The sequence below is a fragment of the Anopheles coluzzii genome, chromosome 3 (assembly GCF_943734685.1).
Source record: "Anopheles coluzzii chromosome 3, AcolN3, whole genome shotgun sequence".
Classification (NCBI taxonomy): domain Eukaryota; kingdom Metazoa; phylum Arthropoda; class Insecta; order Diptera; family Culicidae; genus Anopheles; species Anopheles coluzzii.
The window spans coordinates 46,713,746-46,733,276 of record NC_064671.1 but is presented as its reverse complement, the minus strand read 5'-3'; the positions used below and the strand labels follow the sequence as shown (position 1 = coordinate 46,733,276).

General features: G+C 40.2%; 1 protein-coding gene across 2 annotated transcripts in view; it reads left to right on the top strand.

The window, feature by feature from the left end:
- LOC120958588 (tachykinins-like) overlaps positions 1-16,132 on the top strand; it is a 31,503-nt gene extending 15,371 nt beyond the window's left edge. The window contains exons 2-9 of one of the 2 annotated variants that reach the window (XM_040381493.2): positions 14,366-14,430; positions 14,547-14,803; positions 14,919-14,967; positions 15,033-15,174; positions 15,248-15,355; positions 15,438-15,499; positions 15,574-15,705; positions 15,784-16,132. In XM_040381493.2, the coding sequence (XP_040237427.2) occupies positions 14,374-14,430; positions 14,547-14,803; positions 14,919-14,967; positions 15,033-15,174; positions 15,248-15,355; positions 15,438-15,499; positions 15,574-15,705 (807 nt within the window). In that variant the 5' untranslated portion in view covers positions 14,366-14,373 and the 3' untranslated portion in view covers positions 15,784-16,132. Of the gene's footprint in view, positions 1-14,365; positions 14,431-14,546; positions 14,804-14,918; positions 14,968-15,032; positions 15,175-15,247; positions 15,356-15,437; positions 15,500-15,573; positions 15,711-15,783 lie in introns of both variants that reach the window. The other variant, XM_049608902.1, reaches the window with a different exon arrangement.
- The last annotated feature ends 3,399 nt before the right edge of the window (positions 16,133-19,531 follow it).

The following is a 19,531-nucleotide window of genomic DNA, read 5'->3' as shown; positions in this document are numbered from 1 at the left end:
GGCGCCTAGCATTCGCAGCTTTATTCGTAACGAAACTGGAATCTAATAAATATTGATATTTATCGGAAATAAACTAACACTGTTTCAAACATAATTGTAATACGCTTTAATCCCTTTGAAGAAGGTTAATCAATTCACATATTTCTATTGGCGTAACGATCTGCACGATCATGTCACGGCTTTTTGACTACCACGCAGCCTGATTGTTACGAAGAACTGACTCTTGCTATGGGGAGGGGACGGTTTAAATGAAGTTTGAGCTCACCACGGGTTGTTAATAAGTCGCTCAAGTTGAAGACTGTACCAGGAGATCAATTCACATATTTTGTTCTAAATTAAACATTCCAATATTTTCATAGCAGCGAGTGTGATGGATGATCGATGGTGATGTTCGAAGTCATACTGCTTTCCAGGAATAAACTGCCACTACTAACCCAAGAAGCGTTCCAACTATTGGCGATGATGGTTTTGCTGAAATGGAAAGTCACGGCATGGAAAGGGGTTGTGGTAGCAAGCTGAATTATTACATCCTGCGTTGGCTAGTTCATCATTTGCTATTTCATTTCCATATCCCTATGCAGACCTTCGTTGGATGCAATAATCAAGGCTTTTGTTTTTGCTTTGAGGAGTGTGGTCTGGTCTGGCAGCTTTATGGTACTATTATCGATGTTGGAGTAGATTCCACAGCAAATGGAACCGTTATTTACTGATCAGTCTGTGTAGTTCAGATAGTAGTTGTAATATATTTGCTAAACAAGTTTAGTCATAATGATGTAATGAGTTATGAGACTATTGCAACCAGACAGAAGGTGATTTTCCTTTGTCCAATCGATTTGTGGAGTGACAGGGCGACTATATATTTTTATGAGTTTGGTGACTCAAAGGAGAGTTTGATGTGTAAACGCGATAGAATCGGGCTTGTAACGAACTTTTAAGTAGCACAGTGGATGGTGCCAGGTGCTTGGGGTTTATGCTTGGAATGCACGGATAAGTGTGACGTCATTTCTTTTTGTCGTTCGCAGTGTCCAATCGTTTACTTGTACGTTCTAAATTCTTTGCATTGTGTTTGTCAAAGCTCGCATCTTCAGCCACCACATTCACTCAGTTATCAATAAAGCGCGGAAAACATTGGGTTTCATAAAGATAATTGCTTGCGACTTCTATGACCCAATCCGCCTGAAGGCTCTGTTCTGCTCTCTGGTCAATTTTGGTGTACTGCTCAGTAATCTGGTCCCCTACAGATCGGATCTACGTTGAGCATATCGAACTGGTGCAACGATCGTTCACCAGGTTTGCTATATACAAAATCCTGGGTAGAATGTCTTCCCCTCTACCTCCTTACGAGAACAGGAGTCAGTTTCTTGGGCTGGAGCTACTGTAAAACCGCTATTCCCATCCCCCATCATCCGTATTGCCGCATTATTCCTTGGTGATATTGGTTCTCCATTCCTTATTTCTTCTACCCTTTTCTACGCCCCTAACCGTGTTAATCGTAACCGTCCTCCGCTACTGATCTCGTCTCGGCGAACTAGGGTGGTCCGTAATTCCCACCTCCTTCGTGCAATTTGTCAGTTCAACTGTATATACTAGATGTTTATTTCAACCTTGCCTTATCCTTTTTCCGATCTCGTCTCAGAACCCTTCATAATCCCGTGATGCTTGACTTTTTTGATAATTTTTGGTAGGTTAGGAAGATAGGTAATAAGTATTATTGAAGTATTTGTGTAACCAGAAGGTAGACAAATAAATATGAATATCTGTTTTATTTAATATTACAATTTTCACAGACCATATCAATGTACCTTGGAAACACGATAAAAAAACATATCATGAGTTTCTGTTAATTATTCTTAGTGTTTTTAAACTACGATTATTGCGACAACTATTTTTATCGCATCGCTTGTTAACTCCGTCCTATGTTAAGTTAAGTCCTATGTTCGTTCCACCCTCGAATTTAGTTCTACAGTTTGGTGTCCGTTCTCTAGTGTATGGTCCAAAAGGATTGAAGCTGTCCAAAAGAGAGTTACACGTATTGTCTTACACTTCACTCCGTGGCGTAATGTAACCCCTCGTCCATCGTATCATACTCGTTGTTTGTTGTTCTGTCTGAACACACTTGCTAGGAGTCGTGATAATGCCCAATGTACGTTTATGTTCAAACTTATTGTCGATGAGATAGATTCGCCAGAATTATTGGCTAGAGTCAATATAAATGTCCCTCCTAGAGTGTTCCGTAACTACACACTAATAAAAACTGACCTTACAAGACCTGCATAGAGCGCGAACGACCCTATGAATGCGATGTCCCGTAAATTTAATCAGCGTTACACTTTATTTGACTGGCACCAACCTACAAGATTCTGTTGATACGCCTTGACATTGTACACTGCGTTTAACCTACTCTTTGCGATACTTATTTAAGTTCTAGTTTTAATTCAGTGATAAGGCCGCTTGTTTGGCTAATAACTTTAATACAATAAACAATTAAACAATTAAACAATCTCCCCTCTGTCCATTGGCTTAACATTAACGGCGTGCGTCTGAGATTTTACACGGGAAAGAAATGCCCTCAGAACAGAAATCCCATCCTACACGATGTATTGAGAATGCGGCTAAATCGTAACAAAAAAATACTTTGTCGTCAATTTTCACAAACTCATGAGCAACTTCGTTCCAAGACACGAGTCCAAAAACACAAAATTGCATCAGATCTTTGCTATCGAAACCCAAAGTTTCAAATGTGATTATGTATCTTGAAACCAAAAATTCAAAAATATTAAACCGCATATCATAAATTATGGCAAATTTTAAATGCAATTCAAATGTGTAAGTTGTACACAATTAATTTACTCTTCGTCATAAACGTTCATTTCGTACAGATTTGCGTCCATAAACCTACGCACATTGAAAGAACACTTGTGATAGATGAAGGCAAAATATACATTTTTCTCTAGTTTCAACGGCAATGTCCTCCGATCAGTAGACCGTCGTCAGACGTGTAGCAGAGAAAGGAGTTGCCAAATGTAGGCCGAAACTAAATTTCTTCTTGTTCTTTGCCATAACAGTTAACCGCAGTCATGCCTGCCTTTCACATGCTTCTTAAACTTATTGTAACCACGCTACTGGTGCCCGTCTGCCGGTCTGGTGAAACAGTCGTCAACTCGATGAGTTAACAACATGCCCGTCATGGGTTCGAACCCCGAATAGACCGTGCCCCCATACGTAGGACTGACTATCCTACTATGGTAATTAATAAGTCACTGAAAGCCATGCCCATTAGTGGTACAAGCAGGCCTTAACCGATAACGGTTGTTGTGTCAAAGAAGAACAACCACGCAAATGATTATTCAGGCCTTGTCAAGGGATGTGCGCCGGAAGCGAGCAGTGCAGTCCTTGTAGAGACGGGTGCGCATCTATTGCAAGTAACCACCCATTCGCTCCCGGAATAACCCACGCATGTAGGGTGTTCCATATTTTTTCTTCCCATTTTTGTGAGAAGCCCACGTGTCTTTGAATTCTTCCCATGATGCAGTAACTGTTATAAGTTATTGGGTGTACAACTTAATAACCCAATTTGACGCTAGATGTCCGTAGTAACAAATATGGTGAAAGCTCTTTATACTTTATATATATGTCATTTTGAAGGTACATTTGACAGCTATCAAAATCAGTCAACAAAACAATTTTATCTTGTGTGCATCATTATTATTTTTCACGATGAATAACTTCGAAAATTTGAGAAAAAGACAGCATTTGCGGGAGGTTCTGTTGGGTCATTTTTTTGCAAAGAAAACTGCTACGGAAAGTTATCGTTTGCTGGTAGAAGTTTATGGCGACGATGCTTTAGCGAAAACACAGCGTTTTGGATGGTTTCAACGCTTCAAAAGTGGCGATTTTGACATCAAAGACAAATAATGCCCAGGACAACCAAAAAAGTTTGAAGACGAAGAATTAGAGACGCTTCTCGATGAGGATTCGTGTCAAACACAAGACGAACTTGGTAAATTGTTGGGAGTGACTCAGCAAGCCATTTCGCAACGTTTGAAAGCTGCCGGATACATTCAGAAGCAAGGTAATTGGGTCCCCATGAGTTAAAGCCGAGAGACGTTGAACGGCGCTTCTGTATGTCTGAAATGCTGCTTGAGCGCCATAAGAAGAAATCATTTTTGCATCGGATCGTGACTGGGGATGAATAAAGGATCCATTATGACAATCTCAAGCGCAAAAAGTCATACGTGAAGCCCGGCCAACCAGCTAAATCAACGGCCAAATATCCATGGCGCCAAGGTTATGCTATGTATTTGGTGGGATCAGAAGGGGGTGTTACATTATGAGTTGTTCAAATCGGGACAGACGATCACAGGTGACCTGTACCGAACACAATTAATACGTGCCATCATCGAAAAACGCCCGGAATATGCGACCAGACACGAGGCTATAATTTTTCATCGCGACAACGCTCGGCCGCATGTTGCAAGACCCGTGAAAAACTATTTGGAAAATAGTGGATGGGAAGTTTTGACACACCCGCCTTATAGTCCGGACCTTGCTCCGTCTGACTTTCATTTATTTCGCTCGATGCAAAACGCCCACACCGGAATACGCTTCACTTCAGAGCAAGGCATCCGAAATTTGATAAATTCGGTTTTGGCCGGCAAGCCGGCGCAAGTTTTTTGGGATGGAGTTCATAAATTGCCTGAAAGATGGGAAAATGTTATAGCTTCTGAAGGGCAATACTTTGAACAAATTATTATGTAAGATTTTTTCACGATAAAGCATAAAATTTCGCATAAATAAAATTAAAAAAAAAATCCGGTTTTTAAGTTGTACACCCAATACAATTGAATAAAAAAGTAAGTTCTAAAGATCATTTGATTCATTTGGATTCGATTATTCGAACATATAATTCGAAACATAGCACCACCCCATGGTTTAGTGAGAAATAGGAATAGGATCGAGCCAACAGTGCGCCCCACAGTTACTCTTTGCGCAGCAAGATGCGTGCTTAAGCACCGAACTCTGCATCACCTGTCCATAGCAAAGAAAGCAAAATAAAATTAGGAAAACAAGAAACAAAGTAGGGAAGAATATGAAATTATGCAGTGATTTTGGAAAAGAAACTCAAGGAGTTAAGTAATGTAACTGTAGCGAATTTAAACATACAGCAGAACATCGATTATCAGGAAGATATTAACCAACGGGTGGCTTTACCATGCGCATGAATTTAACACCTTCATATATCAATAGTAGCAAACATTTGCAGCGATCGTTAAATTACTCGTACAAACATCTAGTGTCTAGTATTTTTTCCGGTGTCTTGGTAAAGTCGTCAACTCGTACGACTTAACGGCATGGATTCAAGCCGCGAATGCACCGATCTCCATACGTAGGACTGACTATCCTACTATGGTAATTAAATCGGAATCAGAATTCAATAGTTAACCGCTTTTTAGTTGAACGCTCGATAGTTGGCCGATAGTTCAATTAAAAAGCATGTGTTTGTATGGGAAAGCGGCTTTTTGAAAATTTCACAAAAATCTCATGGCTTTCCGTGAAAAAAATCATAAATTTTTTGTATGGAAAAACGTGCCAACTAAAAAGCACATATTCGATAGTTGGCAGGGAATCGAAGTTCAACCAGTGAGTTCAGACTGTCAAAAGTCACTAAAAGCCATGCCCATTAGTGATACAAGCAGGCCTTGATTGATAACGGTTTTTGTGCCAAAGAAGAAGAATAAGAAGATGTAATATTTTCGAATTTAATTTTTGTTGAAGAATTAGTTAATTTGGCCAGGTTATAGGGCTACGCAACTTTCACGGGTGCTCAGAAGTGAGCGACGAAATTATTGGCCTCAAAACGCAATTAAAATCAGTAGCTGATGCCAACTCCTTTGGAGACCTAAAACCAAACCATACCTTTACCGGTCTAGAAAATGGAAGAACCAGATCTCAGGCCGGTCCTGTTGGTCATTAAACTACACCCGACAGTACATCTTCTTCTTCTATTTGGCATAACGTCATACGCGGACTTACCGGCCTATACAGGTGTTCCCCGAGATGCAACTGTATTTGGTACCGAAAAAATGTCCCAAAGCAAGGCGTAAGTCGAAAAAGTCGTATGTCGAATATCTATGAATATAAAGTTTATAACCAAAGTTGAAGAGTTGTAATCTATGATATTGTGCATTTGATTTAAAATAATGTTCGATAATGTAATAATTATATTCCAAAAGCCGTACACAACATAGATATTCAAGATCGGGTAGTTTTGGAATCTTTGGAAATGTGTGTATAACGGTTATCAACCCAGAAATTCAAAAAAATACATCAATTTCTAGTCAATGACAACTTTTAGCTGTCAAAATCAAAATCGTCGTATCTGCGAATCGTCTTAACTCGAGGGGGTCGTAACTCGGGGTACGCCTGTACATGCTTTCGAGACTTAATTCATTACCACGCAATCGGATAATCAATCCTTGCTAGGGGAGACGGTCCATTCTAGGCTTGAGCCCATGACGGGCATGTTATTGAGTTGTTCGAGTTGACGACTGTACCACGGGACCTCCACCGACGGCAATACATATGCAGCTTACACATAGCGTAGGAAGTAGAGTAGGAGCGTTGAAAATAGCGTAGGATACAGCATAAAAATGTCAGCATATTTTTTATAGTGATAACAAATGTTTTATCGATTATTAAAAATTATAATTGCAGTGATAAATCGATTGGTATTTAGTAAATTGTTAATATAACCAGTGAGTTTATAAAATATATAAGAATTATACATGTTTCGAACTGTTATGGGATGTGCATGTTAAGGTTAGCGTAGTGTAACGCATGATTTAGTTTATAGCAAACCCGAAGCTAAGGAGTGCCCGCGAGAGACACTCAGTTAGGCTTTATAAGTAGTGGCAATGTAGTAACGAAGCTCTCTCTTTTGATCGACACCGAAACGATCGGTTCGACACACACACCATCCTGTTATCTTAAGTGGTGATAATAAAAGTACTTGTAACCCCTGTAAACCCACAAAACAGAACTATTATCCGTGACATTCGAAAAACCAGCAACAGTTCAGTCCCAAGCACTGCGGGTAATCGACGTTCTGCTGTAATTTGTTAAAAATCCATTTCATTAATATTTAAAATTTTCATATTTCAGCATCAACGAGGCTAATGTGTCAAAAAAAAATTGTGCAAAGGTACAATGCGTCCTACTTTCTTGTTGTCAGTTTTTATGACGCACAATCAGTATCGACGGCGCTTGTTTTGCAGTTTGAACAACTTTGGAAAATTCTTCAATACGTTGTGTCGCATGTGGCAAATGAAGTGAAAATCACATTCAAGTAGCACCCTATGCCAACAGCTATACCTGATATTACAGGTATAGGAGTGGCAACTGATCAAACAATTGAAGGATTGCCATCTGTTTTAATATCGTGTTTTTACGACAAGGCGTGTGCCAAGACTTTCATGCATATCTTGAGCGTTTATCATTATTGCAGCCATGTCTTTATTAGACATGATTTTGGCAAAGGATGGCCCGTAGTATTGTGGCTTCATCAATCTTCAGCCCTTTGTTAAAATTCATTCACAGCTCTCACTCGCTGATCATCGTGAATTTCAACTTTGTTCGCTTCTGTTTAGTTATGAAGTTCCACAGTTTTCAGATCGATTCGACCATCCTGTTGTCATTCAATTGACCCACCTCTAACCTTGTCTTAGTTATCCGCTTCTCAAGATGTTGAATCCATCAAATGTTGTGATCACAACGAACTCATTGTAATTTGAATGGTACGTATGCTTTTTTGGAGTCGCTTCGATAGTCGTCACTCGCTTCCTTTGGATGTCAAACGACCTCTTTCTTCTATCTCTTTTTGAATGTGAAAGCGCTCTACAATACTCGACCTTCTATCTTAAAAGTGAGTTGGTCCATACTTGTAACGGTTATGGGTAGCCGTGATTATTCCAGGACTCATCGTGCCATTTGGGCTGTTATCGGTCGATTTCCAGGAGAATGATGCGCACACTAGTGCACGCACATTAAGCGTACAATTGTGTGTTGTACGCGTAACACGGTGTGCACAGTGACCGATCGAGAAAGAGCTCCCGGAAGGGCAGGTGTGTGTGAAAAATCCAATTTCAAAAAAGTTACAACTTTTGGGGCAAGAGAGCCACTTCTATTTGGGGCAAGTGTGCTACAAACTAGAAATACATGCACTAGTGACAAAAACGTAACATTTCCAATTATCTAAGAAATACGTTTATTTTAACCAGGTGGACGTCTTGCCCCAAATGGGTGGCACTTTTGCCCCATAGCCCAAAAAACAACGTCCTTTTCGACCCTTTTTAAAACGCTTCAAAAACAATTTTGTTTGCTCGTTTTTAAAGCGAAATTCAATTATGAGTGAGGAAATAGATGTAAAATGGTTATGAGATTTAAATCGGCTTTAGATAAACACGTTTTAGTGAGTTATAACATGAAATTCTTAGAGTGGCACACTTGCCCCAAATTCCGCTATACGTCCGCTATATACAGTGTTTATAGTATTGCATGTTGATTAGTATTCTATTTATTACTACGTATCGTGTAAAACTTTTAAGTAATTACGAACCTAAGATCTCGGTCATAACACTAAAGTTATGCGTACTGCAGCACTTCGTAGCCACTGCAGCAAAATATTCAAAATTGTTTTTGAAATCTTCAATATAGTGTGGTAAGAACATGAGAATGATTACTGCGTTTGTTAGACGGTATGAATATTGCAGTTACAGTTTGTATGATGGTATAATACCGGCTTGTCCCGTAAAACTGCGTAACTGCTGCCCATCTGGAAAAGATACATAAATAAAATAGCATTCATTACGGTTGTGTCCATTCAACTACGATTGTACATCTTCCACCACCAGTAGTAGAGGATAAGGATGTAATCACCATTTCTAGCAACGTATTTTTTCCCCAAAAATCAAAATACCCGATTTTGTACATTTGCATTTGTACACAGATATCTGCTATCATTCGTATTAAAGATTTCTTATTTGAACAGCTTTTTCTGTTCGCAGACAACTGAAGTGATAAACCTACTGTGTCTGCTATAAACACACGATGCCTCGTGTGTGTGGTAGTAGTTGCTAACATCGGAGTGTTGGAAATTTTAGCTATAAATAATGAGGAACGTCTACAGCATTTCCATAGTCGTACAAAACAAGTTATGATGCAAGTGATTAGTCTAGTGCTTTTGGGACTGATGTGCTGTAATGAGATTGCAGCAAAAGCAGGAGCTCAATGTGGAGCGCAGAGCCATGGTAATGTCAAGATTGGAGATAAAGGAGTAGTGCAAAGTGGACGCATTGTCAATGGTATCAAAGTGAACCCTGAGAGATATCCATTCATTGTTAACATTTACTATAATGGTCAGTTCTATATCAGTGGTAATATCATAACTCCTTCGCACGTACTTTCATTGGGTGCTTTTTTTTTTTACTTGGAAAAAGTTCCTTCAACAGTGAGTATGTTCATGCTATTTTCTATGAGAATATTGCTTTACAATTTTCGTATTTCAGTTTTCTATCTACGGAGGTGGCACAACTCCGTTATCTGGAGGAATTGCAATACCAGTGACTAAAATAACAATCCATCCTAAAATAGTATATAATTTTGGTACACTCGATTTCAATTTGGTTGTTATATCTGTGCCAGTAAATTCATTCCAAGGTAAAACTAATATGGCTCCAATTCCGCTTCAAACATCAGAAGTATTACCCGGATCTCGATGCTATATCATTGGATGGGGAGAAACGAACATTGGTGCTCAAAACATGTTAAGCGCATTGCATTACGGTACCATGAATATTGTGTCACAGAGTGCTTGCTCTCGTTCATGGGCCTTTTACCATGAGGATTTAATTACTTCCAAGTAAGTATGTCAACAGATAAGAGTATCAAAACGTCGTTGGTTGGTTTGTTCGTGTTTATTATGAAAACGCTACTCTCTCTCTCCCATAAGCATGATCTGCGCTAAATACTGTTTCGGAGTGGATATCTGCTATGGGGATCTGGGTGGTCCGCTCGTTTGCGATGGAAAACTTACCGGATTGGCTGCGTTCACCGATTTTGGCTGTACTAGTGGTAGGCCAGTAGGATTTACTAAGATTATGGCGCCTAGCATTCGCAGCTTTATTCGTAACGAAACTGGAGTCTAATAAATATTGATATTTATCGGAAATAAACTAACACTGTTTCAACCATAATTGTAATACGCTTTAATCCATTTGAAGAAGGTTAATCAATTCACATATTTCTATTGGCGTAACGATCTACACGGTCATATCATGGCTTTTGAGACTTATTGACTGCCACGCAGCCGGATTGTTACGAAGAACTGACTCTTGCTATGTGGGTGGGGGGGGGGGAGGACGGTTTAAATGAAGTTTGAGCTCTCGACGGGCATGTTAATAAGTCGCCCAAGTTGAAGACTGTACCAGGAGATCAATTCACATATTTTGTTCTAAATTAAACATTCCAATAGTTTCATAGCAACGAGTGTGATGGATGATCGATGGTGATGTTCGAAGTCATACTGCTTTCCAGGAATAAACTACCACTACTAATCCAAGAAGCGTTCGAACTATTGGCGATGATGGTTTTGCTGAAGTCACGGCATGGAAAGGGGTTGTCGTAACAAGCTGAATTATTACGTCCTGCGTTGGCTAGTTCATCATTTGCTATTTCATTGCCGCCATTGCCTGTGTAATCCGGAATACATCAGAGGGAGTATTTTGGTGAGTCCAGTATATCGTTATCCTGGTGGCTTGCGTCTGTGTTTGTGCTGTGTCACCGATGGATCCAGATTAAAGTGTTTGAAGGACACTTGTGCTGTCATTGAAGATCACGTTGAGTTTATCCCTATGCAGACCTTCGTTGGATGCAATTATCAAGGCTTTTGTTTCTGTTTTGAGGATTGTGGTCTGGTCTGGCAGCTTCATGGTACTATTATCGATGTAGGAGTAGATTCCCCAGCAAGTGGAACCGTTATTTACTGATCAGTCTGTGAAACTCAGATGGTAGTTGTAATATATTTGTTAAACAAACTTACGAGGACAGGTGTCGGCAGCTTGGCCTGGAACTATTGGAAAACCGCCGTTCCCATGCCCAATCCTCCTTTATTGCCGCATTACTCCTTGGTAATATTGATTCTCCTTCCCTTCTTTCTTCTATCCCTTTCTACGCCCCTAACCGTGTTCTTCGAAACCGCCCTCCCCTAGTGATCCCTTCCCGCCGAACTGCAGTGGGCCGTAATGACCCCCTTCTTCGTGCAATTCGTCGATTTAACTGTGTATATTCTATGTTTGATTTCAACCTTCCCTTATCCTCTTTCCGATCCCGCATCAGAACCCTCCATAATCCCGTGCTGCCTTAATTTTTAATTTTTAATTTTTAATTTTTAAATTTTAGATTATAATTTTCTAAAAAAAATTTTTTTTTCTCAAATTTTTGATAATTCGTGTTAATTTTTGTTAGGTTAGGAACATAGGTAATAAGTATTATTTAAGCATTTGTGTAACCAAAAGGTAGACAAATAAATATGAATATGAATATGAATATGAATATAAACAAGCATAGTCATAATGATTGTAATGAGCTATGAGACTATTGCAACCAGACAGAAGATAATTTTTCTTTGTCCAATCAATTTGTGGAGTGACAGGGCGACTATCGATTTGGATGAGTTTGGTGCCTGAAAGGAGAGCTTTATGTGTAAACGCGGTAGAATCGGGCTTGCAACGAACGCTCCAGTAGCACAGTGCTAGGTGCTTGGGCTTTGTGTTTGGACATTTTCCCAATGACGGAACACTGTTACGCAGACGACCTCAAAATCTTTCTCCCTGTATCCTTGCCTAGTGATTGTGCTTCCCTACAAATCATTCTTGACCGTTTTTTCCTCTTGGTGTGTTCGTAATTCCTTCACTTTATGCACGGATAAGTGTGACGTCATTTCTTTTTGTCGTTCGCAGTGTCCAATCGTTCACTTGTACGTTCTAAATTCTTTGCATTGTGTTTGTCAAAGCTCGCATCTTCAGCCACCACATTCACTCAGTTATCAATAAAGCGCGGAAAACATTGGGTTTCATAAAGATAATTGCTTGCGACTTCTATGACCCAATCCGCCTGAAGGCTCTGTCCTGCTCTCTCCAACAGACAATGGTCCAACAGGATTGAAGCTGTCCAAAAGAAAGGTACACGTATTGTCTTACACTTCACTCCGTGGCGTAATGTAACCCCTCGTCCATCGTATCATACTCGTTGTTTGTTGTTCTGTCTGAACACACTTGCTAGGAGTCGTGATAATGCCCAATGTACGTTTATGTTCAAACTTATTGTCGATGAGATAGATTCGCCAGAATTATTGGCTAGAGTCAATATAAATGTCCCTCCTAGAGTGTTCCGTAACTACACACTAATAAAAACTGACCTTACAAGACCTGCATAGAGCGCGAACGACCCTATGAATGCGATGTCCCGTAAATTTAATCAGCGTTACACTTTATTTGACTGGCACCAACCTACAAGATTCTGTTGATACGCCTTGACATTGTACACTGCGTTTAACCTACTCTTTGCGATACTTATTTAAGTTCTAGTTTTAATTCAGTGATAAGGCCGCTTGTTTGGCTAATAACTTTAATACAATAAACAATTAAACAATTAAACAATCTCCCCTCTGTCCATTGGCTTAACATTAACGGCGTGCGCCTGAGATTTTACACGGGAAAGAAATGCCCTCAGAACAGAAATCCGTTTCTACACGATGTATTGAGAATGCGGCTAAATCGTAACAAAAAATACTTTGTCATCAATTTTACAAGCTCATGAGCAACTTCGTTCCAAGACACGAGTCCAAAAACACACAATTGCATCAGATCTTTGCTATCGAAACCCAAAGTTTCAAATGTGATTATGTATCTTGAAACCAAATTTCAAAATTTTAAACCGCTTATTTTAAATGGCTAATTTTAAATGCCATTAAAATGTTTACTAAGAATTAGCTCTTCGTCACAAACATTCACAAACAAATTACGTCCATAAACCTACGCACATTGAAAGAACACTTGTGGAAGATGAAGACAAAATATACATTCTTCTCTAGTTTCAACGGCAGTGTCCTCCGCTCAGCAGACCGTCGTCAGACGTGTAGCAGAGGAAGGAGTTGCCGAATGTAGGCCGAAACTCAATTTCTTCTTGCCCTTTGCAGATGAGATGAAAAGATAGACGTATTGCAGTGCATCATGACAGGTCTGTAAGACATCGAACAGCTGACAGAGCATCTATCGAACAGAGTCGTGTTTGTTTGTCTCGTTCGATTGGTCCCAGAGCGCCTCCTTATGGTAACAAAAAGTCACTGAAAACCAAAGCTCACTTCACTGGAGTGGGTACAAGGCAGGCCTTGACCGACAACGGTTGTTGTGCCAATGAAGAAGAACCACGTAACTGATTATTCAGGTCTTGTCAAGGGATGTGCGCCATAAGCGAGCAGTGCAGTCCTTGTAGGGACGGGTGCATCTATCGCAAGTAGCCACCCATTCGCTCCTGGAATAACCCACGCCTTTAGGGTGTTCCATATTTTTTCTTCCCATGTTTTGTGAGAAGCCCATCACTTGTGTTTGAATTCTTCCCATGTTTTATTCTATGTTTAAGTTAATAATCTATTATTTTCATGTCCAAGTAAAAACTATTTGAGAAACAATCAAAATACTTAGAAAATGTTAAACAAAACCTGTGCATATCTATCTTCATCAATCCCACAGATTGATCCCAATAACAAGCAAATCAATTAATGAAAAAGCATATCGAAACGGGAACACAATTTGCAATGCAGTACAACTATGAAAATTCATTTTAATTCACTATATTGCTATTTGTACTTGCTTTGCCATTACATTGAATTCGGATAAAACTCTCCACACGCACAAAAAAAGAACTTCGTAAACGAATTCGCATGCACGGTTGGTGCAAAACATGATGCACGTCCAGGCAAGGAATATCATCGAAAACGTGTAATCACAACGATCGGCACGAAATCAATTTGACAACTATAAACATTTCAATCGCGCCTCGGCTCCCATTGGAAACAAAACGAGTAAAATTCCTCTTAGCTTCGAATATTTCAATCAAGGACGGATTGTTGCATTGCAAACCAACAAAAAGAAGGAAATTGTGAATTGAAAGGTACAAAAACTCCCTTTTGTGTCAATCAATCGGTGACGTCAGACACAGGCGGAGAAGTGTGCGGTTCTGTTGTATCTTGCCACCGCGTAGGAAGATGTTCATAATTAACTCTTTCCCTGCCTTTTCGTTTTGCTTGCAGCACTAGCAATGAGCCGACCCTTTGTACTGCTGGTCCTCGCGTGCCTAACCAATGTGTGCGTTTCGGTAAGTGGTCATTTGCGACGCGCCTGACACAAGTGCCGATAAGTAGATTAATCGTTGCACGTTAATTGCATTAATTGCATTTTCCCACATCCCATCTCCATTCCCACTCGTTCCAGGAGGTTCCCGGCGATGGTATGCCCCGACCGAGCACCGACGATGATGATAGGCCCAATTACATGGCATTCAACGAAAACGCATTCAACGATAACGACCTTTCACCATCGCCCACTCCCTCGCCCAGTGACGCGTCCCGGCTGATGGGGGACGGTGCCACGGGTCACGGTGCTGGGGATGGATTAGCACGTGGTCTGTACGGCTGGAGTGGAGCTATGCCTCGATGGCGGCTCAGTCCGGAGCTGCTCGATGGTTTGAGGTAAGAGTGAATTGTTGTCGTCATTGATTATGCAGCGGCTGATTGATAAATGAATCAATTTTTGCATCTGCGTCCCGGATCCGGCAAACCGGATAATCGACACTGGCACACACAGGGCGGCGCTCGAGGTGGAAAACGACCTGTTTATGCCGCACAATGAGCAGGTACGGGAATTGCTTTGATCCATTCGGCGGCATTTGGCTTATAAACAAATTATTTGCCATTTCAGATCGAGCTCGGCCGGACGGACCTGACCGGTGAGGAGGATTCGAACGGACAGTACGGGATTGATGGGGGGCGTTATCTTCCCAAGCGTGTGCCGACCGGATTTACGGGCATGCGAGGACGTCGTGTCCCTTCAGGGTTCAATGGTACGCAATACTGGGAGACAATCGTTTGCGAGAGTAATGCAATTAACGTTCCCCTTGAACCATTCGTCCACAGGAATGCGGGGCAAGAAGTCACTCTCACTATTCAACTGGAACAATCAGGCATCACGGGGCGGTTCCAACTCTTACCGGGACGGTAAACGGGCGCCTTCAGGATTTATGGGTTTGTTTTTTGGAGTTCCTTCCGTTGGGCAGAGCGTTGGGAGTTTTAGGTAATTATTTAACACTCTTCTTTCTTTCGGTAGGAATGCGTGGCAAGAAGAGCTTTGACACATCGCTGGACGAACGATGGAGTTTGGACGACTTGGTAAAGGCTGCACACTCCGATCAATCAATCGAATCTTCTCCAGCTGTCCAGTTTTGCTTCGCTTTCTTTTTCAGAACACCGGCAGTATGGCAAAAGAGTTTCCAAACTTTCTCGTGTTGGATCCTGCCCTGGGACCCTCGATGCATCTGAATGCGGCACCTCCAAAACGGGTCCCCAATGGGTTCATGGGACTGCGTGGGAAATAAGTAATGTACCAATACTGTTCACGCATCACAACGCTCCCATAGCTAATGTTTTTCCCGTTTTAACCCCATTCAATACAGGATCATTACTGACAAGGATCGTGGCCCCAGAAAGATAGTTATTCAAGATCTCAGCGAATGTCCTTCTCCAACCATTTTTGCATGCATGGAATGTAAATGTATCGTTAACCCCTTCTCTAATCTACCGTTAAGCAGCTGCTGCTGAACATATCATCATGATCATCATTATCAGTGCGGGAGGTAAACGTTTATGGTGAGGTGCGTATGTACAGTAACTCGAGTGTGGACGTGTGAGATTGTTGAACAGAAATCTTAAACAATAACAACAAATAAAACACTTGCTCACAGAGAATAATATCAGATGAAAATGAATAAAAACTGGCTTCTGGAAGTATTATTGCATCGTTAATTGCGTTCTGGTTTACACTACCATTCTCATCCGAACTCTTTTTTTAAACGAAACAGCTGCAAGCTGGCAATTGAAGAGGTTAGCTGTATTTTTTTAACAATTGTCCAAATATGTTTGATTATTGGCTAATATTTGTATTGCCAAAGCAGCTGTGACAGCCGAAATAGGCCGCTACGAATGCTTAGCGGTGCTCAGAGAGCAGTAGCGATCAACATAAACCGGAGAAAGTTGACGGGATTTTTTTAGCGCGCGTGTGCGCTAGATCTGAAATAAATACTTTTGCCGGATTAAGGCAAGCAGCGAAATTAACGCGAGTTTTTTATCTGTAAAATAGAGTGTAGTTAAAGAAAGCTTCAGAATTAGGTCGCAAAATTCTACAATTTGGTTAGGCCACAAACATAAGCTTCGTAGTATTAGGCTAGCCATACGTACCGTATTTAACGGGACAGTCCCGTTTTTAACCAGAAATTTGTCCCGTCGTATTCGTAAAAAATACCGATTTGTCCCGTTTGTTTATACTCCGGACTAGTTTGAATAAAAATTCCTATTCTTACAAAAGTTCCTACAACTGTCCACATGCTTTAAACAATGCACATTTTAGAGAACACAATTGTCTACCATTTGTTCATGCGTTATCCCATTTTTTGTACACTGTGCACATGATTTAAAAATGGTTGGCTTCGATCGAACCAAACGTCAAACGATTGGAGTCAAAAACGTATGTTTTACTTATTGGGCATTGTATTAAGCATGTGTACAATTGTATATTGGACTGTAAAACCCTATAAGCTCCCTACAAATGTTAAGTTTAAGGAAAATTTGTTGTTTGATCAATGAACGTTGATAAAAGAAATTATTGTTAAAGGTATTAAGATTTAGATTGGGTTCAATTGTAGAGCGTCGGTTGCACGTTTTTAAGGATATTAATTCCCATTCACTAGAGTGCCGTGATTTCATATACAGTGGTGCCCTTCATAATGAATACCCCTTGTAAAGAGTCTTTTGCATAACGTGCAAATCTAAATGCTTAACAAATACCCCGCTTAAGGCCCTATTGCTTTATAAAAATAATTCCGGACTTCATCTTTCGCTAGCCACATTTGACAGTAAAAACCGCTTTGCAAATGTAATAACTCGCTCGGAATTTTGGAACTGCTTTATGTGTTTCTTTCTAAAAAAAACACTGTTTTACACCTTGACTGTGGGATCTACAAATAGTTTCGTACCCTTTATCGCGTAAGACTTCAAACTTTTGTTCATAATAATGGCATTTAAATATGAAAATGAAATAACATACTAACAGAATCTACATTGGTCTGGATTAATTCATTTTTCCTGGCGTGGTAAAAACTATTCTTTGCTAAATTTCCCAATGTGATAGGACCTTCAACGAATAAAATGTAGCATAACGAGCAATATCATGTGTGTTCTTGGTACGTGTTTAGGTGCCGATGTGAAATTAAGATCACAATCGGTTTGCATTAAGCATTTCTTCAAATATGATTTTTGCTAAGGCAAAACTAAGTTCCAATACTAAGCATCATTTACATAAAATAATAATAATAATCATATTGCCAGGAAGATACGAGTCAAAGTGTGTGATATATTTACGAGTTTTTTTTTGCACTTTATTCTGGATATACTTGTTCACGAAGGCGAAAGCTTCTCCTGCCAATTTATGTCACTTAGAGGTGTTTATTTTGACTACAGATGTAGTTTGCAAGTATTGTAGATTAAATGCCATTAAATGTATGGACATATTTAATGGATCATACTATTTTTTGTTAAATTGCAAGACATTTCCGTCGAAAAGCACAAAAGGGGTTTGTAAAAATAGTGCTCGTCTCTTATTATTTTACTTAGCCAATTAGCGAAATTGGAAGGTGTTAGTATCGGAACCTTACCGACTACCATCCCAGAGTTTCGGAAGGACGCCAGTTTCAAAGATGCGCCACAAAGTGGTTCAAACCCTGGAACTATGCACCAAAAGTTTCGAAAGTCGTTGGAGACAAGTCTGTGCTTAACCGGATGGGAGGCGTCAGGTTGAAAGTGCGGTCATGAATAATTTTTGAAGTAACGCTTTTTTCGAAAATAGTCTAGAACACGTTACGTGGTGGGTTCTTTGCTGTGTTTTTGGTAGCTATGATGAAATGATGATGATTTTTTGTACTTTTATACTTTTTGTGTCCCGTTTGGTCTGGTCAGCCTACGTAGTATGGATTGACTATCCAGCTGCGTAACACTAATAAATCTCGAAACCCTGTCGAAAGAAGAAGAAGAAGAAGAAGAAGACGAAGAAGACGAAGAAGAATGAAAAACTCATACAATCGTGCCTCATCTTTGGTAGCGAATAATTTAAATACAATGCTTATGATGTACCGTATTGCTTCGAATTACGGATACTTAAGGCATTTTTGGCATTTCATATTTTCCTACTAATTTAATTTTATGCGGTCTAACCTCTGTATAGGGAGGACCTCACAAAACTCATCTGAATGGAACGAGGTCTACAGTTTTCCTCCAAAAATTTGGACATTAGTTAACAGGAGTATTTTGGTTTTTCTCACGAACACACCATGTTATTTTGGATGCGACATAAACATATTCATTGAATTGCAGTTTCATAAGCATATTACCCACGTTCAGTGGGCTGTTTTTGCACAGAAAAGTTTTAATTTCGAAAAAAATCCAACAGTTTTTGCTCCTGAATAATGACAAAACTTCTACAATACTCAGCTACAGCCAGTTATGTGATGATTATTTGTTGTTTATTCTTACGTTTTAAAGTACACATAATTTTAGTCCATTGCATTTTATCGAAAATCAAATCCCACCCTCCCCCCCCCCCCCCTTCTCCCATCCAGCAAAGCTAAATTCTCATCTGATTGAAAACTGCTGAGATAGAACTGTATGTTATGTCTGTATTCTGCCATCTTTTCTAAGATTTGCCACATGGTGAAGGTCTTACAGGTTGACTTTCCGTTTCGGAATCCTTTTTGATAGTTTCTGATTATCTCTTCGGCGTGCGGGACAAGACGATCCTGAAGGATCAGGGAGAATATTTTACAGGCGGCTTTCAACACCGTGTAGCGACCTTGGCCGCTACGATAGAGGCCGTCGATGGCAGCTGATAAAGGCGGCCGTATCCGTACAGGCGGCTAAAGAACCTGAACCGTGCAGTATGAGAGAAGGTGAGAGAAAGATGATCGTGAGAATGGAGAGAGGACAAGGTGATCGATGATTGAAGGTTAGCTCGGGGCGATGGCGGCAAAAAGATGAAGGGGATTCTGGTGCCGGTGCTTGGTTAGAGAAGAAGTGTAGAAAATTAAATGAAAGTTGAGTGGTTTTGGGGATCATAATGTTTGTTGAGTTTGGTATTTTCTTTATAGATAGTTCTAA